Source organism: Cervus canadensis, chromosome 20 (genome assembly GCF_019320065.1).
Source record: "Cervus canadensis isolate Bull #8, Minnesota chromosome 20, ASM1932006v1, whole genome shotgun sequence".
NCBI classification, from domain to species: domain Eukaryota; kingdom Metazoa; phylum Chordata; class Mammalia; order Artiodactyla; family Cervidae; genus Cervus; species Cervus canadensis.
In genome coordinates this window covers 1,496,848-1,518,958 of record NC_057405.1, presented here as the reverse complement: position 1 = coordinate 1,518,958, position 22,111 = coordinate 1,496,848, and the positions used below count along the sequence as shown (strand labels likewise).

General features: G+C 45.1%; 1 protein-coding gene across 1 annotated transcript; it reads left to right on the top strand.

The window, feature by feature from the left end:
- The first annotated feature begins 5,333 nt into the window (after positions 1-5,333).
- Positions 5,334-22,070, top strand: LOC122422784 (60S ribosomal protein L19-like). Its single transcript, XM_043439450.1, has 3 exons — positions 5,334-5,339; positions 12,713-12,722; positions 21,401-22,070. The coding sequence occupies exon 3, from the start codon at positions 21,402-21,404 to the stop codon at positions 21,984-21,986; it is 585 nt and encodes a 194-aa protein (XP_043295385.1). The 5' UTR covers positions 5,334-5,339; positions 12,713-12,722; position 21,401; the 3' UTR covers positions 21,987-22,070.
- The last annotated feature ends 41 nt before the right edge of the window (positions 22,071-22,111 follow it).

Sequence of the window (22,111 nt, the reverse complement as noted above, 5' to 3'; positions counted from 1 at the left end):
TTTTATTGCTGCTATAATTTTTGTAAAATAAATTCTGGCTTCTTTTCCCTAGCATCGATCCAAGTCAAAGTAGTTGATATAATTAATGTGGGTTCAGCATACAATTATTTTCAGCTGCAAATAACTGAAAGTAATGCAAGTGTGAAAGGATCTGTGTTACCTCATGTAATTAAGGACAGGGAGGGGACTTGTTTGGGGAACAGTGAGACATGGCACATGCATATACGCCAACAGGGCTCTCTTATCTCATTTCTCGCGTGCTCCTTACATACACTCACTCCACGTCTTGGAGTAGGGGTCATCACGTTAAGGTCCATCCAAGCGGAAAGGGAGCTTTTCTAATCATCTATATATCAAATCTCATAACAGAGCTCTGGCTGGCTTTCATGACTTTTGGGGAATGTACCGTTTTTCAGGACAAATTGTGGTAGACAGGAGGAAGGGATCCCATGGCGGGCCCAGCCTGGGTCAAGGTCAGATCATCATACCTCTGAGATTTAGGACGGGGTAGAGGTACTGCTGCTGCTGCTAAGTCAAGTCAGTCGTGTCCGACTCTGTGCGACCCCCTAGACGGCAGCTCACCAGGCTCCCGTCCCTGGGATTCTCCAGAGAAGAACACCGGGGTGGGTTGCCATTGCCTTCTCCGGTAGAGGTACTAGGAAGACAAAACCAGCAGATTTCCACCTTACCAGTAGACCTGCTTTCTGGTCCAGATTACACAGAACTCCTGAGACGGGCAGCCAGCGGGGACCACGGAGCAGAACTTTTCCACCAGGGCGTCACAGCCACGTCCTCACACGGTGGTGAGGCGAGGCGTCCTTCTTACGGTGCGAGAATGGCCAGAGTGAGAGAAACGGGGGCCTGGTACTGAACACACGCGCAATACTCCCGAGGGACCTGAAAAAAAGAGTGTCAGCACCGGTCACGGTACAATTTACTTCTTTATTGTCTTTCTTCTCCATTCTTCTTCATGTAAGCTCCATGAAGACGTGAATGTGGACTCCTAGTCCGAGGCTACAGGTGTGAGACCTGCCTGAAGGCCGCAGAACCGGAGCCCAGGAGCAAGGTTATCTCCAGAACTGAATAAGCCCGTTTGCAACCATGGCCGAGAGGCCCCTGATCGTCACCAGCAAGCTTCCTGAGTCCTTAGGCAAAACGCCCACCTGGGTGCTGACGTTATAGCACCCTGACCAATCACCTGATGCCAACCTCCAGCAGGAAACGTCTCTGTCTTGAGGCTATAAAAATTGCCTGCTGCTGCTAAGTCACCACCAACTCATGAAGTGCTGGCTTTCCCAGTTCTGTCAGGAAGTCAGCCCGCTGTGTTTGCAGCACCCACATTACCTCTGCTGTTTACTCTTAATAAGCTCACTCCCATCTGAAATGCTCTGTGTCTGGACATTCTTTTCCAACCTGCACTAGGATTGCCATGACAATGAACACACCGTGAAAGCTCCACGGAGCTTCTACAAGGAGCTGCATGAAGGCTCTGTATTTTGCTTATAGGTGTATTTCCAGACATGAAGAGCTCCAGAAATAGTCACTGAAGGGATGTTAAGTGGACTAGGGAAGTGGTGAGGAGGAGGTTCCATGATGAAGAATAGCCAACCAACCCACTGCCCTGTGCCTCTGAACCATGAGGAACACTTTCCCAGAATGGGCTGCCAGTGAGATATTGTGAAAGGGGGCCTAGTGCAGGAGGGCGGAGCTGTTGGGACGGGCCTGCAGGCCCACAGTTGTGAAAACAGCATCAAAATGGAGGTGGCATTGCTGAGAGAACTCTCTCAAATGGAGCCAGGAGGCCACCGGGAACATGTCACTTGACGCACGTCTCAGCCTGGACGGAACCTGGCTTTTGATCACTTACCATCTAAAGCAGGTGTCCAGAGAATCTGCCCCGTGTTCCAGAAATTCAGATACTTGTTGGATTTCCCTAATATAACTGGTGACGGCCTATCCCTTAAGGACAAATATTTCCTTCCTTGGACTTGCCTGGTGGCTCAGTGGTAAAGAATTCACCTGCCAATGCAGGAGACGCAGATTTGATCCCTGGTCTGGGAAGATGCCTCATGCTGCAAAGCAACCAACCCCTGCGCCTCGGCTACTGAGCCTGTGCTCTGGAGCCTGGGAGCTGCTCTACTAAGCACATGTGCTGCAGCTACTGAAGCCCGCATGCTCCAGAACCCACGCTCCCCAGCAAGAGAAGCTACCACAAGGAGAAGCCCGAGGGCCGCAGCGAGAGCGCAGCTCCCACTCGGAGAAACGAGAGGAGAGCCGGGCGGCGACGAAGACCCGGCACAGGCAAGACTGACTGACTAATCAGTGACAGGTTTAAAGGTTTCCTTCCTCGCACCAAAGTCAGTCATGATTATTGAACAATCTTATGGCTTTTGCCTTTATACGTGTCTCTCTTCCCCAGAAGAGTCTTTCACTTGGTTTAACCTGCATCTGTCTCCCAAATTGTAATTTTTAAGACCCCTCAAAAAGCTCTTTGTTCCTTGCAGCCTTGATACTGATTATTGTTGGACATCAATTCTGTGACTGCCTCCAATAGCAACCAAGGCTGCAGAACCTTCTCTCAACTGAGGCACAGATGTTTTATTCCTTTATCAGTCTGCTCCCATCATTGGATAAAAACACAAACACATCCCCAAGCCCACCCTTCTTACTCTTCCACCCTTGCCCAAACCCAATTTCCCAAACTAGGGAGAGCCCCCTGAGATAGAGAGGGGCCCATGCAAGGCTTTGCGATCTGCCTGTTTAACTAGCCACGCCCTTGGGTGGGGAGATCCTGAGATTTACAGGTAGGACAAATATGCCAGTGAAACACCAGTACCAAGGTTCAAGAGACCTTATTTTTATCTAGATGCTTGAAAAGCTTGGGGATATTTGGGTTGTACTAGAAAGTATTGTTTCCTGTACATATCTTTGAAATAAAGCAAATTTAATGTAGTTATAAAATGAAGTATATTTTAAAAATTTACCAACATTTAGAGAGCGGTTGCCGAGCCTAACAAATGAGCTCACAAGATGCGTAGTGTTTCTGAAGTCTTGTCAGCTGGTCTGACATCCACATACCCTCAGCATCTTCCCACATCAAGGGTCTGGAATCTGAGCAAGCGTCAGACTCACTCAGAGGGCTTGTTAAACACCAGCTGTGAGACCTCAGCCGCTTGCTCCTGTCCGACTCTTTGCCACCCATGCACTGTGGCCCGCCGGGCTCCTCCGTCCATGGGATTTCCCAGGTAAGAATATTGGGGTGGGTTGCCATTTCCTCCTCTAGGGGATACTCCCAACCCAGGGGTCGAACCTGCTTCAGTTACCAGTGTCTCAGAAAGGAGGTCTGGGTGGGGCCTGGGAAATTTCACTGCAAGTTCCCAGGTGCTGCTGTTCCTCGTCCTTAGACCTCACCTTGGGAACCGCAGACATTCATGGTGGGTCACTTTCCTTCTTCATCCGCCAGGTAAGACATAACTGGTTTTTATAATAAGAGCTTCTACCCTGGGGAGAGGGATGTGTCATACTGTAACCCATCTTAAGAAATTCCTCTGGAGATTTATACGTCTGACTGGATGAAGCCTCCAGCAAATCAGACAAAATGGCCATTTCAGACAGTGGAGATTTAAATACAGTTGGTGTTGATCCTGGGTCTGTATGGATTGGGATCAGTGCAAATATAATCAAGTGAGTGGGATAATTTTATTTGGGGGCAATGATGTTTATCTTGAGAAGATGCTTCCTAAGCTTCGAAAACAAAACAGAGATGTGTACCTACCGCACAGTATAGGGAACTATAATCAATATTTTGTAACAACCTATAAGGGAAAAGAATCTGGATAAATATATATATGCGTATGTATGTATAAGAGAGACATTTTGCTGAACACCTGAACTAACACAACATTGCAAATCAACTCTACTTCAATTTAAATAAATAGAGCTTTTAGGAAGATTAGAAACTCTATTCTAATTATTTTTGACTCTATCCTTTTAGGGCATAAAGCAAGTAATTGAGTTACTTTGATGCATAAAATACAATAAAGACCTTTATTGCAATGGCCCTAAAAGAATGTCATGTCCTGGCTTAAACAAATAAGAAAAGTCTCTTTAAGTTCGAATAAGAAAGATTCCCTTTTCTTCTATTTTCTTTGACTTTCTCTCTTTTCTCCTGCTCTTTCTTTAGTTTGAAAACACTTGGAGCTTTTCCTCAAGTCATGTGGAGGTTGTTACACAGCAGATGTCACACAGGGCACGTTATTCGGGGATCACGGCACGTGTTTTTACTCACAGGACAGCTGCGACTCTGCTGAAGTCAGGTAACCTGGTGACGAGCTCAGTGCTCCTCTGGACTAATGGCAGCATTAATGTTGTTAGAATCCGCAGTGAAAAGGCAAAGCAGGAGGCCAGCCTCCGCGTGAACAGGGGTAGAGGTTTCCTAAGCTGACCCAGAGGCTCGCTCTATTTCTGCTTTTTGTTTGTTTGCTTTAATTAATTTTTACTGGGGAGTAGATTCTTTACAATGTCGGTTTCTGCCGTATAGCAAAACGAATCAGCCATGTCTGTTCGGTTGCGACCCCATGGACTGTAGCCCGCCAGGCTCCTCTGGTCATGGGATTTTCCAGGCAAGAATACTAGAGGGGGTTGCCATTTCCTTCTCCAGGAGACCTTCCCAACCCAGGGGTCAAACCTGCGTCTCCTGCGCTGGCAGGGGGGTTCTTTACCACGGTGCCACCTGGGAAGAGCCCCTTCATTTTGGACTTCCTCCTCACTCAGGGCACCACAGCGCGTTAGGCTGAATTCCCGAGTCTATGCAGTATGCTCCCATTAGTTCTCTCCTTTATACGTAGCATCAGTAATGCATACATGTCAGCCCCACCCTTCCAGTTCATCCCACGGGCCCCCTTCCCTGGTTGGTAGCCATGTACTTATTCTGGACCTCTGTGCCTGTTTCTGCACTGTAAATAGGACCATCGACACTGTTTTCCCAGATGCCACATGTATGTGTTAATATACTGTATTTGGGTTTTTTCTTACTAACTTCACTCTGTCTGACATTCTCTGGGTCCACCCACGTCTCTACAAATGATCCAACTTCTGTCTTAGATCAATCAGACTCTATCTACCACTCACTCCAAGCAACCAAGAATGTCTGTCTTTCTTCAAACCACGCAGATGTATTCTGCAGCCTATTACCAAACTTACACACATTTAGGGAGAGCTCCCAGAGTCTAACAGATCCTCTTGAACATCATGTTGTACAATGTTTGTTTGTTTGCAGGAAGGATGCAGAGCTTTGATCAATACAACTGAGTGGGCGGGCAGAGAGAGAGCGCCCTGCCGTCAGTGCCTGGGTTCCTGATGGAATAAAGCCAAGTGACGTAGGCACGGAATAACAGAAAGCATGTGAATCAAGGCAGAGTAACAGGATTGTGTACTTATGAGGAATTATTTCCCTTTATTCAGGTTTTCTTTAATGTTGTTGGTATACTTATTTTCAATAGCAATCATTTAATATAAACTGGTGAGAGAACTTAGATCTTTCTTTTACTCACTTCTATTCTTTCTTCCCTGGCGGCTCAGGGGTAAAGAATCCACCTGCCGATGCGGGAGACCTGGGTCTGATCCCTGGGTCGGGAAGATCCCCTGGAGAAGGAAATGGCAACCCACTCCAGTACTCTTGCCTGGAGAATCCCACGAACAGAGGAGCCTGGTGGGCTACAGTCCATGGGGTCGCAAAGAGTCGGACACGATGAGTGACTGAGCACACACTTAGGGTGCTAGAGTTTAGACTTTCCCTTTATTCACCTCTATTTTTTAAATAATCTTCTTGTTTAATTAAAAGAAAGTATACAAATCCTAAGTGGACAGCTTGATGACCACCACTTGAGTTAGGAGCTAGGATATCTCGGAATATCCCATAAGGGCATCTCAGAACCCCATCTCACCTCCTCTCAACTCACTATCCAGCCCCTTCTTTGGTAACTGCTATTTTGATTTTTATCACCATGTATTAATCTGTTAAACTTTTATGTTTTAAAATTCATTCATATGATTCACTTAGTCTATTATTTATTTCTATTGCTACACAGTATTGCATTGTCCTGAGAAGTGAGATTTCCTGCCTCAACATGAACTTAACTAATGGGACTGATTGCTGAGACCACCCAGTGTCAATATAACAAGGAAGATACAATAGCAGCTCAATAAATTATGTTACTATTTATATCAGGAAATTTTTTGCTAACCAATTAATAAGTGAACAGTTTTTCTGTCTAGGTAAACAACTCACTTACCAAGACAATGGTTTTATTTTTTGAAAACTCACCTGCAGAATGTCACCACTCCTAATATATGGTTTCATGAACTTGACACAATCCTAACCAGTTCCCTACCTTGAAAGACCTGCCATTAATCTTGTGAGCCCAGAATTCCAAACCCTAAAAACACTCTTCCCTAATTCCTGCATTACAAAGACTCTGTAAGCTTTGCTTGATCAACAGTTTTTCCTGGTAGTCTTTGTGAGGAGGTTGAAAATATGAATACATCACAGTTCATGTACCCATCCTTATGCTGATGGACATTTGGGTATTTTCAGTTTGAGACTGTTATGAACATTAGTGTATTTTGATGCACATATACACACTTGGCATTAGAATTGCTGAGTCATCAGTGAGTGTACGGTCAATTTTACTGTATTTAATAGTTTCCAAAGCGATTGCACCAGCTGATACTTCACCAGCAGTGTATGAGGGTTTCAGTGCTGCACACTCCCACCAATATGTGAATATTGTCTGTCCTCAATCTCAGTCATTCTGGTGGGTGTGTGGTGGGACTCCTGGCAAAGTCTTCTGCCTTCTGTACGGTGCCTGACACACGTCATTACATATGCTGGGCCTTCTCAGCCTTTCCAATAGGCTAAAGATGCTAAACAGTCTCTGAGATTGCTATGAAGCTTTGACTTGGGGTGCCATAGTGTTAATTCTGTGTATACCCATATGCAGGCTGGGTGTAAAATTAACTGTGTGGAGAGCTGGACCATAAAGAAGGCTGAGCACCAAAAAACTGATGCTTCTGAACTGTGGTGCTGGAGAAGACTCTTGAGAGTCCCTTGGACTGCAAGGAGGTCCAACCAGTCCATCCTAAAGGAAATCAGTCTTGAATATTCATAGGAAGGGCTGATGCTGAAACTGAAACTCCAATACTTTGGCCACCTGATGTGAAGAGCTGACTCACTGGAAAAGACGCTGATGCTGGGTAAGATTGAGGGCAAGAGGAGAAGGGGGCAACAGGAGATGAGGTGATCGGAAGGTATCACTGATTCCATGGACATGAGTTTGAGCAAATTCCAGGAGGTAGTGAAGGACAGGGAAGCCTGGCGTGCTGGAGTCCATGGGGTCACAGAGACTCCAACAGGACTTAGTGACTGAACAACAACAAATTACACCACAGGGAGCAAAAGGTAAGCATACCTAGGCATCAAAACTCAGAGGAGTGTATGGCTGTTTACGTCCATGTGAACTTTACAAAACACCACCTGCTGAAATGTTTTGGCAACACGTGGAGTGGCCAAGCCACAGGCTTCAAGCCCTGAACAGAATTTCAAGTGTGTGCTTCTCATCTGAATCACACACACACACAAGTCTCAGGTAATTTTTAATCTGGATGTGGTTTTGTTTTTATTTTTGCCCATCAATTGCATGGAAATAACCAATACCTCCTACTTTTAACTTATTGAGATCCCCTTTCATATGGGAATCTCAGATTGTCTCAGCTGTGAGTCATTAGTCACCTTTGCAACCATAGATTTAACTTTTATCAAACGCCTCTTGCAGGTCAGACACTGTTACCCGATCCCTGCACGCTGTTGCCGGACAATGGAGCTGGCTCCCCAACACATGATGAAGCTGCAGTCACAGCGAGTATTCCAGCCACCCTGGAGTGGGGGACGCTTACTCGTTTATTTATCTATTTATATTTCATAGTATTAATCTCCAAGGTACATTTACAGATTTCCATAGACTTTTCTATACACAGTGGGATTTTGTTGCCTGTACCCGTGTCTCCCATCTAGAATTTAGCTATCAAAATAGTATTATTTTTTGGAAGGGTGGGGAGGTATGCAAGGATTACATGAGGAAGCATTTGACACAAATTGGTGAAGATATAAATCTGCAGTTTGTTCTCCAATATCTGCATTAACATTTACGTATACACAAAGCCATCCATATTATTGTTTTTCTTAAAGAAAATTCAAATAATAAAAGGAGAAAAATGAAAACCTGGATCTAAATGTTTTCTGATACTGCATACTTGTTTCTTTAAGCAGAGGTGGGTAAAATAGGGTCTTCTAACTGTAGACTTGACAACTAGAAAAATCAACTGGAGGGATTTCCCTGGTGGTCCAGTGACTAAGACTCCCCACTCCTAACACAGGGGGCCTGGGTTTGATCCCTGGTCAGGGAACTCGACACCACATGCCACAGTGAAGACTGAAGATCCCACCTGCTGCAACAAGACCCAACACAGCCAATATATTATATATATAAAGAAAACTCAACCAGAGCTAAAGGCATATGCATTGATTAACTCAGAGCCCACTCAAACCCAGAAAAATTTGAAAGCCTGGTGCATGGGGAATACGTGACTTCCTTTTACTTAGGAAAAACAGTATCTCAAACAGGAAAGCAACATCTCCTGGCTGTGGAAAATGCTTAGAAAATACCTGGGTGCTTTCAGTGACCTGGGGGGAGATGTGGTTTCTGAGCTGGGTCTCTGCTGATGACTGCCTGGTGTGGGGCAAGCCCATCGTGCCCCTGGATCCAGAAAGGGCTGATGTAGGAGGAGTTACAATCAGGAGAGAGCTGCCCTGGTGGCTGACACGGTAAAGAATCTGCCCGCAATGCAGAAGACCCAAGTTTGACTGCTGGGTCAGGAAGACCCCCTGGAGGAGGACATGGCTACCCACTCCACTGTTTGTGCCTGGAGGATCCCACGGACAGAGGAGCCTGGTGGGCTAGTCTGTGGAGTCACAAAGAGTCAGACATGACTGAGCAGCTAACACACAGTCAGGAAATGATGCTCATATTTTCATTTGAAAAGTGCTGAAAATTCACTTTAGATATAGAAATGTGACCTTTCCAACCCCTCAGATATTCTGTACCCACAAGGCATTTTTCCTCAGTCCTTTCCTACATCAGTCAGAAGTTGAATGAATCACCAGTGGCACCAGAATAAGCAGCTCAGGATACAGAGCCCTTTGTCTCATTCTTACCAGAACCTGAAGCCTAGGAAGCACTATACTGCTCTCATCAACCATTACTGAGACATATATGGGGAGGGGGGAGATAAATTAGGAGTGTGGGATCAACATACTCTCTCTCTCTTTAGGCACTAAGTCATGTCCAACTCTTTGCGACCCCATGGACTGTAGCTCACCAGGCTCCTCCATCCATGGGATTCTCCAGGCAAGAGTACTGGAGTGAGTTGCCATTTCCTTCTCCAGGGGATCTTCCCGACCCAGGGATTGAATCCGGGTGTCCCGAATTATAGGCAGCCACTTTACCATCTGAGCCTCCAGGGAAGCCCTAATACTATGAACACTATTGTATAAAACAGATAAGCACGAGGATCTACTCCATAGCACAGGAAACTCTACGCGATGTTCTGTAATAACCTAAAAGGGAAAGAATCTGAAGACACGTATGTATGACTGAACAATGTGCTCTACACCCGAAACTAACACAACATTGCAAATCAACTATGCTCCAAAAAATAAATGAATGAGAAATATTTATTGTGTTCCTGGAGTCGTTCTAAATGCTAAAAATCTTCCACGAGCTCCTGACATAACTGAGGATTGCCATGTTAGAAAGAGACAAGTAGGGACTTTCCTGACTCTGTCTCCACTGCTGGAGACACGGGTTCACTCCCTGATTGGGGAACTAACAGCCTGCATTATAAGAAGGAAATTAGAGGTAACTTTCTCTCCGAGTTCACCCATGTGTATATCCACATGTACCCCCTTTCCTCCTAAGAAATACTTTGTTTCACTCAAAAAAAAAAAAAAAAAAAAAAGAATGAAATTAGAACACTCCCTACCTAACACCATACACAAGAACAAACTCCTAATAGATTAAAGACCGAAATGCAGGGCCGCATACTATAGAATTCTTAGAGGAAAACATAGGCAGAACACTCTCTGACACCAACTGCAGCAATATCTTTTTTGACCCACCTCTTAAAGTAATGAAAATAGAAAAAATGAACAAATGGGACCTAATTAAACCCAAAAGCTTTTGTCCAGTAAGGGAAACCATAAACAAAATGAAAAAACATTTTGCAAAGAGATGGACAAGGGATAAATCTTCCAAATATACAAACAGCTCATGCAGCTCAATAACAAACAAAAAATACAATCAAAAAATGGGCCGAAGATCTAAACAGACGCTTCTCCAAAGAAGACATGCAGATGGCCAACAAACACATGAAAAGATGCTCAACATCACTGATTATTAGAGAAATGCAAATCAAAACTACAATGAAGTATCCCCTCACACCCGGCAGAATGACCATCATCAATCTACAAGCAATAAAAGCTGGAGAGGGTGTGGAGAAAAAAGAACCCTCTTACACTGTTGGTGGGAATGTAAACTGGTGCAGCCACAATGGAGAACAGTGTGGAGGCTCCTTAAAAAGCTAAAAATGACCTGTTTGGGAAAAGCATCTTGTGAACTTTTTGGAATCAGTGATTCTTAGAAGGTGGCTGCTCTCAGTCTGCAGACTCTGCATTTCAGTTGCGACATTTCCAGTCTCCAGCGAGCCCTTCTCGATTCAGACTGGCCCCCAGAATCCAAACTGGCTCTGGCTAGTCTATTCTATTACTGTTTGGTCTGAATTCAGTGGGTTTTTTGTACACAGACTCCCTCAGTTTGTCTCAAGTCTGAATTCAAGGGGAGATTCTGTCAGCAACCAAGGACTTCTGTTCAGCCCTGAGTGGCATGTTTTTCCTCCAATTTCAGGGTTTGTCCCTAAACTTTTGCTCCTAAGTGTATGGATTTTCTAACTGTTGGGTACATTGTGCAGCGTTAAATACATTGCACCCTTAAAGCTGTACATCCATTTTATTTTTATTTCAAAAATCTGAGCACATGGCTAGCAGATACTTGAATTCATTGTTGGTGAAATTTAAATGTTAATAAAATAGCATATTCCCCTCACCAAAAAAATAACTAGAAGTAGAGCTACCATATGATCCAGCATATGGATCTCCTGGGCATATACCTGGAGAAAACCATAATTTGAAAAGACCCATGACACCCCAGTATTCATTGCAGCACTGTCTGCAATAGCCAGGACACGGAAGCAACCCGAATGTCCATTGACAGAGTACTGGATAAAGAAGATGGGGTACACATATACCATAAAAAGAATGAAATAATGCCATTTGCAGCTACACAGACGGACCTAGAGACTATCACACCGAGTGAAGTAAGTCAGAGAAGGACAAATAAGGCATGATATCACCTACATGTGAAATCTAAAAAAATGGTACAAATGAACTTATTTACAAAACAGAAACAGAGTTACAGACATAGAAAATAATCTTATGGTTACCAGGAGAGACGGGGGCAGGGATAAATTGGGAGACTGCAATTAACATATACACACTATTATATATAAAATTTTGAGCATTACTTTACTAGCATGTGAGATGAGTGCAATTGTGTGGTAGTTTGAGCATTCTTTGGCATTGCTTTTCTTTGGGATTGGAATGAAAACTGACTTTTTCCAGTCCTGTGGCCACTGCTGAGTTTTCCAAATAATATAGATAACTAATAAGGATCTACTGTATAGCACAAGGAACTCATTATTCTGTTATGATCTATGTGGGAAAAGAATCTAAAACAGAGTGGATATATGTATTTATAACTGCTTCACTTTGCTGCCCAGCAGAAAGTAACAGAACACTAAGTCAGCTATGCTCCAATAAACATTTTTTTAAAAAGGGGAGGGGGAAGAAAGAGGTACTTTTTCATGTAAGTACCTTGTGTTCACAGATAGTACTGGAGAGCAATTGTTCTGAGGCGTGGAGGCACATTCTCCCCATATGTAGTTTGCTGCCCAGGGCAAAACGTAATTTTTTTGCTTTTCAAGTCTCTGCATATTTCTCTACTTCTGGTCCCATTTCTTAAATTTATTTTTTAATTGGAGTATGATTGCTTACAATGCTGTTGGTTTCTGCCGCACAAAAGCATGAATCAGCTGGTCCCATTTTTCTTGACAGGAAATCTCGCAACTCTAAAGTCAGCATTGCTTTCAGTGAACAAAGATGACAGTAGCTACTGTTTACTGAGGAGTTATTATTTTATTTAAGCACTGTAAGGAAACCAAAGAAGGGGATGCCTGTCCCATTTTGCAAACACAGAAACTGAGGCTCAGATAATTCAAGCACCTGGAGTAAGTTCACAAAGTTTGAAAAACAGGTCTGGAATTCCGACCTTTGTATATCTGAACTCAGGTCTACGGGATCTCTACCTCTGCAAAAAAAAAGAAAAAGAAAAATTCTTAATAGAGAACTGACACAAATTCTGATAAGTCAGTCCCTTGAACTTTGCCTTTCTAGGCTAAATACACGCCTTCAATCCATCTTTTTAAGATGTGTTTGTTTAGAGACACCCTCTCCACTGGTCACTGTCTTCGAGACCTACTTGAGTCCATCGAAGGTCTTAATGGGGCCAGAAAAAGCGCAGTGGTCCAGCTGTGTCTAAAGTGAGCTGGAAGGATTCCTGACCTCCCTTGGAGGAGACGCTCTGCTGGGAAACGATCAAGGCTGAGTTCAGAGCACAGCCCTCTGCGTGAGGGTTCCCACACACAGGAGAGCTTAGCCCTGCATCACCACCGCAGCCGTGATGTGAACACTTAGACCTTGGCTGTCACACGGCTCCGCCTTCAACACATGTCCATGCTCTTTCTGAACACAGAATACCCGAGCAGGTCTTCCTGCAGCCTCGACCCCCGTGCAGTCCCTCCAGGGGGACATGCTGGACGCTCGACGGCTCTGGCTTGCTCTGCTCCGGGCCCCGCACCTGCTGAGATCCTGCAGGGCCACAGTCTCACGCTGAGGGGGAAACAGAACCAGGCAAACGGCCTTCATTCATTCTCTCTCCAGCTGCGGCCCTTTAACCTCTCCCCACCCTTAAATGTCGGACTCTAAAATGATGGTATCTTCCCCACAACATGCCACTCCTTTTTCAGTTCTTATTATGTTTGTTACTTCTAAACAAACAAACAAAATAAAAAGGAGGGTGGGAGAATTAAATCTCTGGCAAAAACATGAAAACATGAGTGTGATTAAGAGTGTCAGGTTCAGCAGAGCAAACCCATGTACTCTTCTATACGACCTCTCCTGATGGCCCCGTCCCAGCAATTTCTGCCTCCCCTGGCTCATGTTACATGACCCCTGAGGACAGGGACCTTTGTCTAGAAAATCACACCTCTACCACGCTAGATCATCGAATGCTACCTTTGTTTGGGTTGGTGCTAACATTATCCGAAGGCTGGGACCTTCTAAATCATTGGTGCTGGAGCTTTCAGCAAGGCCACCCGGAAGGTTACCCTAACAACACGCCGCGACAGTCCAACCATGCCCGGAAGCAGGTGTCTGAGTACACCAGGGACTGTTTTAAGGAAAGGGTGATATTTGGTAAGTGCTCATTATGAACAAAGGAGTGGAAGCTGAAAGGAATGGTCAAATCCAGAAGCAGGCTTTGGGATCTTGTCGTGACAGTAACCATGGACAGAAGAGCCTGTGGTCACAGTCAGACGCGACTGTGGGAGCTGAGCACACACAAACTTTGGGTCACCACTGTGGGGTCCCGGGGTCTCTCCGTAAAAGCGAAACCCAATCAAACATGATTTGCACTAGGTCTGGAAAAGGCTTATCCGGTAATACAATTCATAGTGTAAATCAATGTCTTTTTCAAAGTAAACTGCACTTCTAATTTTGGATTAAATGTGTGAACGTATGGAATAATTTCACAGGTCATGCATGTTAAGAGCAGTTAAGAGAGAACTGAAATCCACATGGTCTGTAAAAGGGCTGTCACAGCGCGGAAGTCTCGGACTTGGGTGTCCTGCCTAGCTCTTCTCTACACTTTATACCCTGGCTCTGGGACCTGCGGCAAGCTGCTCGCTGTGGTTGTTTTTCTCATCTCTAACATGAAGGCATTCAATTTCATGACATCTAATATCATTTCTAACTGTGAAAATTCTGTTTCTAAGCTATTCTTATTCCAAGAGAGAGGGATTTCATTTTCACTTCTGCACGTCTTTAATTTTAGCTGAACTCATGCCCAGAAATGGCTCCATAAAAAGATAAAATACTTTCTCTCTCATCTATTTATATACATAAAAAATGTCTATTATCAATGCTCCCTGGGTTTAGAAAAGTGATTTTTACTATGCCTTTTAACTTTCTGAATTTCTGAGATTGGAACCCATGATGTGAAGTTAAAATAAGCTCATTAAAGATAGATTGACTTATTCTTTTGCTTAGTTTTTTTCCTGTCAATGTCTTCTGATAAATAACCTTGGGAAATCATTTAAAAGATGAAACACCCTCTCCCATTGTTCCAGCTTCTTTGTGTAGATGATGACAAGGTTTTTTTAAAAAGGCATGTTCAATAAACCGTGTGTACGTGAACAGCTTTGAATTCGTTTTTCAGTTTCAATTCTCTTTTAACGTTTACTGTAAACAGCAGAGACACAAGAATTCTCATCAAAGTTATGAGCCAAAACAAACGATCAGGTTACACCTGTTCAGCTCACACTACCTTGGAAACCACTAGACTCCATTTTCCTCAGCTTAAAACACCATTCCCTCTCAGGGAAATAATATAATCAACCCATGGTTTTTAAATTGAATGAGCAACGACCAGATTTCTTCTTAATCTTCAGATCTGTGTCAAGAGGTAAGTTAAGCTTATTTCTCCTATGGCAAGATTTGTTTATTTAATGGGAAGATAAGCCACTTATGGCAATTGAGTAGTCATTCCTCTTTCCCTTTAGGAAGGAATCCTAATTACTGTATTACAAACGGAGACAACCCGCTTTGCAGTTTTGTGTCGCATCACAGGTGCCTTTTCTGGGTGAGCTGCTTCTCAGTAAAGTTGCTCATTTGGGATGTGGAGGTGACAAGGGTTTTGGGAGGCTCTGGCCAGGGCAGAAGCCTGGCCTGAAAATGGGACATTGGCTGCTCTAAGTGGGGTGATGGGGGCACAGAGGCACAGCCCGGGACCTCTCAGCGGCCTTTCCTATGTGGCCTGAGGACAACCTTTGCACCGTTCCTATGAGGGGATCCTCTAAAAATGTCAACACCCTTATTCACATAGGAAAGTGAAATACCAGACAAGCGCTGTGTGTGGACACGAGTCAGCCTGGGTGGGTCCAGTTCGCCTCAGTGCCGCTCGTAGACGCTCACTGTTGACACATTTTTCGTATACTGTGATCGACGGGTACAAAAGATAAAATTAATCTTCAGACTTACAAGGCTAATCTTCAGACTTACTACTTCCAAATATATACATTTATATGGCTGCACCATGTCTTAGCTCCCCGACCAGGGACTGAGCACAGAATCTTAGCCACTGGACCATCAGGGAAGGCCCCGGACTTGCGAGTTTCATGCGGCTGTATTTACCAAAGGAAAATCAAACACCACAAAACCAATACAGTAAATTAAAGTTAATTAAAGTTGAGTGGACAGAAGACTTCACTTTGCCTGACATGAGACTGCTACTCATGGCGAGGATGAGGTTCTGACCACAGAGTCCTTGCAGCGGGCCTGCGCGGCGTCGGCAGGCCAGGCCTGGCGGCCTCTCCCTCCGCGGGCCCGTTCCCGCCACCAGCTCCTCGGTCCCCGCGGCCCTCCCTGCGGCTCCCCGTGGCCTTCTGCCGAGGACAGCCCATCCTGTGCCGTTGCTCACAGGCCTAGGTGATTAAAGTTCTGCACCCTCTTTCCAAGCTTTAAAACCCACTTTAAAGACCAGAGGTTACCAAGCATTTGCTGCAAAAGTCCTGAGGGTTAATATTGTAGGTTTTGAGAGCTGTTACATCTCGGTCGCAACTACTCAAGTGTGCTGTTTTGGCGACGAAAGCGCCCAACAACAGTAAATGAATGGGCATGACTGTGTCCCAAAACTTTGTTTACAAAACAGGTGGCAGACTGGATTTGGCCAGAAGGCTTCGTAGTCTGCCAAACACTGGTAAATATGAGTGCTGAGATCCTGGGGCAGCCTGTGTTATGAGCTGGCTGTCCAGCGTTGCTTCCGTTTGATTGTTTCAAGATCCTAGACCAAAAGCAGACACATTCATACACCTCTCACACACCCTTGTGAATCTAACAACAGGTCTTCAGGGGCCACAGGTCTTGAGCTGAGAAAATCTCTGGGGGATTTTTTCCAAGCAGGCATCTCTCAAAATGAAAATGCTTTATATTCAAACAAGGGGTTGGAGAGTTCACACATGTCAGGAGGTCCTATGGCCTCAGAGGTGGGAAGAGGCCCTCGAGAGGAAGCTTTTCTTTAGGGTTAAATGATTTGTGTGCAAAGTGGGGCAGAAACCAGCTGCAGGCGGAACTGGAGACCTGTCCTGCAGGGTCTAATTTCTGCTGCTGGATTTCCACCTGATCGTTGGGAGGCGTAGACAAGCCTCCGCCCTCTCTGTCTCGTCTCTTCATCACTGCCCTGAGGGTCCTACTGTACACTACCAACTCCAGAGGATGGGACGGGGGGCAGACGAGATGCTGTGAGATGCTTTGGAAATACTCGAGCCCTACCCAAGGATAATAACATCCAAGGTGTTATCATCACTGAGAAGGGAAAGCAGCTGGGCACGGAGGCTGATGATGATGTCCTTGGTTGTGACGGAGCAGGTCCCTGGCTTCCCGCAGTGCCAGGGTTTCTTGAACAGTGCCGTCTGGAGCCCAGAGAGGGCACTTGGCTTGTTGATGCCTGAACCACACAAGAAGCCTCCTGTGTGGGAAGCTGCTGGCATGGCAAAGGCTCATCCTGCAGTAAAAGGAGGACAGGAAGTCTGGTACTCAGGCCCAATGTTCAGAAGTTCGGGTGTATGGTTAGTTCACCCCAAGCGGAGTCATCTTTAAGGGACTCATCCACATTAACCAATTCCTGGGAGGCCTGATTTGTTTACTTATTTATTTTTCATTTATTTTTATTAGTTGGAGGCTAATTACTTCACAACATTGCAGTGGGTTTTGTCATACATTGACATGAACGGGAGGCCTGATTTATAAAGTGCCTCTCCAGGGACTGGAACTCTTGTGTCTAATCTCAGGAAAACGCCTTTGGGCAGCTTAAGGAGTCTCGGCCAGGACATGATCACTCAGGAGGTCACTTGGAGTGGTGAGACTCACACGATGGTGATGGACGTTCACTCCAGGACGCAGAGATGCCGGATGCGTTGGCCCTCCTTGCCCTGCCGGGCGGTCAAAGGGACTCATCTTTTGAAGCTAAGACTTGCACGCGTTCTCAGCAGCTCAGCATGCTTATAGTGGGGTCGTCTCAGGAAATCTAGGCTCCTCGGTTGCAGGAGAGCAGTGTCCACACATTTCAGCGTTCTCCCCGTGTAGAGAGCCGTGTAGACACTGGGCAGGTACATGTCAGTTTGGGTTATTTCTGCTCCCCCATCTTTCACACAGAACTCTGCTCCCTGTGAGTCTTTGCTTCTGTATCACGATGCCAGTCACAGGACCACACGGCTGTCTTCCGTTTCTTCCTTCACTTCCCACCTTGCTCAGGTACCCTCTGGTTGCTATGATTGGGGAAAAAAATCCCAATTCTTACCTTGATGTTTGAAGTCCTGAATACTGCTACATCCTTGTATCTACCAACATTCTAGTACCTTCCAGGTTATCCCAGGAATACAGGACAGATGATCTCTTTGGCGTGGGTTTCTTCTACAAAGAGTTAATCCTTTTTCACAATGTTTTTTACTCATTTCACATTCAAAAGAGGTATTTGTCTCCAAATTCTGAGTTACTTAATTTATCCTGGCTGTGTCTCACTCCAGGATGTCATGTTTTTATGGAGGGTTGTGATTCCATTAATTTTTCTTTTCTTTTTTTAAAATCTCATTTTTTTTTATTTTTAAAAAAAGATTTAGGATTTTTTAAGAAACTACTGTTTTTCTTTAAATCAGTCAAGTACTACAGTAATGGAGTAAATAATAAGATTTTTAAAAATTCAATGTTTGTAGACATATTTATTAAAAATGACTAAATTAGGAGACATTAAGTAATGCTGATACACATCAGGAAGGGATTAGGTAAGTAAAGGCACATCATTTCATCACAAGAAATAAAGACCATAGTCGGAAGTTAATGACCCACCAAAGCTCTAGGTCTTGTGGTAGTTTTCCTAGCTCCAGAGGGTCGTCATGGTGGAACCTTCTTTATGGTACTTGGCTGAAATAAAGAGATGCAATTAGAAGGTTTTACTCAGTGACCTCAGCGCATCGTTAAAAATAGAAAGCAGTCTTTCAGTGAGTCCAGTGTGTGAGGAGGGAAGGAGCAAAATTCTAAAATGGTTTGGTGATACTGGAAATCCTATTGACATATTAAAGATTAAAAAAAAAAAAGGTAAAACAAGGTGAATCCTTTTGTCCGGATGAATCAGTTAGTGGAATCTTAGAACAGCTGGTGGAGGATTTTGCGTTTCATGGTTTTGGCAGCCCACTCCAGTGTTCTTGCCTGGAGAATTCCCATGGACAGAGGAGCCTGGGGTGCTGAAGTCCATAGGGTCACAAAGAGTAGGACACGACAGAAAAGACTTCACACGCGTGTACGCGCGGTTTCAGCGCTTACATTTAGGCCATCAATCCATTCTGAGTTAACTTTTTTAATGGTGTGAGGAAGTGATCCAACTTCATTCTTTCACATGTGGAAACCTGATTGTTCTCGAACCTTCTTCTCACTCTCACTTTTAATTGAGATCAAATGTTTGGGGGAAATTTCTAATTTCCAAAATTATTCCTTATATTAGAATACTGAACATTTTACTTTTAAAAAATATTGGCGTTTTCCAAACTAAATTCCTGTGCAGTAAACTGCTGCTTCTTAAGGGAAAGGAGAAAGTCACAGGATAATTTGTACATTAGAAATGGTCAGTGGAAACTCTTCAAAAATTGGGAGCAATACTTAGTGAATTAAGAAAAGGGATAAATTAAAGACCCTTTTTAAAATTAAGGGGTGATCTACATTATTAAGAGATTAAAATGTTGAGCTGATGACTTCACAGCCTTCAAGTGCTCAAAAGGGCTACTGGGAGATTCCTATCACCCACATTCATAGGAATAGAACTAGAGGGGAAAAACGCATTTACCTTGCGATTGGAAAGACTTCACTTTGACATCAATAAAAGGTTTTCAAAGGCAAAACTAAAAGCCATGATGATGCTTACTGATTACCTAACGGGTGTCAGTGTTTTCAGCCCCACGGGGGAAGCACTGTCAGCATCAGAGATGAACTTGGACTTGAACCCAAGGGATCCAACGCTGTGCCCAGACTCTTATCCACAGTGCAAAAGCACCCCCGTTAAAAGCGGGTGTTAGAACACCCCTCCCTCCTGAGAAAATTTGCCTTTCTACCAGCAGAGAGATTCAAAATAGGATGGACACTGGTCAGATGAAATTCATAATCCTGGCACTTTTGATGGCATCGGTCTTCTGATCCTACTTAAACACTGGTCACTTTCTTACTACTTTTCTTTTGGAAAAACAGGAAGATAATCTCTTAACCTTTATCCCTTCTCCAAAATGTCCAACAGGCTACTTTTAAATGTTTTGCAACATTACATAAACATCCTCCTGAGTAATATGGACAAATGCCCAGTGACATATGTCATAGGAAACATAATATCCCCCTTCCCCCTTTTTAATCTTTGAGGCTTTGTTTTAATAATTCATGGAGATGTTAACCTTTCAGGTGGATTTGAGAATCCTTTTTATTTAATGCAATTTTGTTTGTGTTCTGAAGCCAAGGACACTGAAGTGTTTTATTCCCTGCTGAATAGGGCATTGTGTACCTGTGTCTTTGTTTTTTCTGAAAACACCTCTTCACTTTCATACGTCTCCTCGGGGCTCTAGCAGGTGGGCTGGTTACACACTGTTCCCTCTGGAAGAGACCATGTGACGTGCTCTGATCGGAATGTTGTCACAACATCCCCATTTTCTTAACCCCCTGGTTTCCCTTATGTCATCATTTCCATGATACTCCTTTGGCTGAGTCTACAGAGAAAGCAAGAAGTAACTCATCTTTATAATTGGAGATAGAACCTGAAGTGGCAAGATTTTCACCTGAGAAATAACGCGGTATCTTAGTAGCAGACCTGGAGCTCCAGTCCATATATTTTGATTGTGGTAGACAGTTAAGACCAGTGGTTTTTTGGGTTTTTTTTTCGGTGCACTGTGTGACATGCAGGATCTTGGCTCTCCAACCAGGGACTGAACCCAGAACCCATGCCCTCGGCAGTGGAAGCACTGAGTCCTAACCGCTGGTCTGCTGCGGAAGTCCCAAGAGTAACGGTTTTCAACTGGAGAGATTTTTCTGTCCCTGGTGTACGTGTGGAAATGTCTGGAGATATTTTTGGTCAGCGCAAACGGGGTGGGAGGTGATGCTACTGATACAAAGCTGGTAGAGGCCCAGGCTGCTGCTGACAGTCTGCATCCACAGGAGAGACGCTGGAGCAAAGACTTACCCGGCCTCAGTGTCAGTGGGGACTGGACGAGCAACCCCATCCTATAGTGGTGGAGACCGGGTCTGAACCCTGCTCGGCCTCTTACTGTGTGAGCTTGGGAGATGACTTCATTTTTCAGAGTCTGCGTTCTCATCTGAAAACACACCACCACCACCACAGACAACCACACCCCGCCTTCCCAGGGTGGCTGTCTGCGAACCAGAGCGCGCTGAGCGCACTGCGGGCCGACAGACGGATCAGGGCCCAGACCGCAGGGCCCAGGCCTACAGCGAAAGGGAAGCAGAGAGTGCGCGAGAGACCGTGCCACCGAGATGCCAGCTTCCGTCGGCGTCCACAGGGCAGAGCGGAGGAGGCAGAGAGGGGAGCAAGAGAACCGAGCGGGCGGACGGTGCCCTAGGCGGGGAGGGACAGGAGCTGGGGATTCAGACGCAGCTGCACGGGAGACCGGTGAGCAACGAGGCTGACTGCCCCGCGCAGGGGACTCTACCCAGCACCCTGTAACCACACATAATGGAAAATAACCTGAAAAGAACAGACAACTGAAGCACTTTGCCCTGTACCTGAAACCAAGGCCATGTTTTAAATCTACGCTGTGGCTTTCCTTTCGCCGCTGCGGCCCCGGCCATGAGTATGCTCAGGCTTCAGAAGAGGCTTGCCTCCAGCGTCCTTCGCTGTGGCAAAAAGAAGGTCTGGTTGGACCCCAATGAGACTAATGAAATCACCAATGCCAACTCCTGCCAGCAGATCCGGAAGCTGATCAAAGATGGGCTGATCATCCGGAAGCCTGTGACTGTCCATTCCCAGGCTCGATGCTGGAAAAACACCTTGGCTCGCCGGAAGGGCAGGCATATGGGTATAGGTAAGCGAAAGGGTACTGCCAATGCTCGAATGCCCGAGAAGGTAACCTGGATGAGGAGGATGAGAATTCTGCGCCGGCTGCTCAGACGATACCGTGAATCTAAGAAGATTGACCGCCACATGTATCACAGCCTGTACCTGAAGGTGAAGGGTAACGTGTTCAAAAACAAGCGGATTCTCATGAAATATATCCACAAGCGGAAGGCAGACAAGGCTCGCAAGAAGCTTCTGGCGGACCAGGCTGAGGCCCAAAGGTCTAAGACCAAGGAAGCCCGCAAGCGCTGGGAAGAGCGGCTCCAGGCCAAGGAGGAGGAAATCATCAAGACTCTGTCCAAGCAGGAAGAGACCAAGAAATAAAGTTCTCCCCCTCTTCTCTGTACATAGTGGCCTCGGCAATTGCATAGATCACTCATTCAATAAAAGACAAGCCTTTATCTGCCTAAAAAAATAAAAAATAAAAAAAAAAATCTACGCTGTGTACT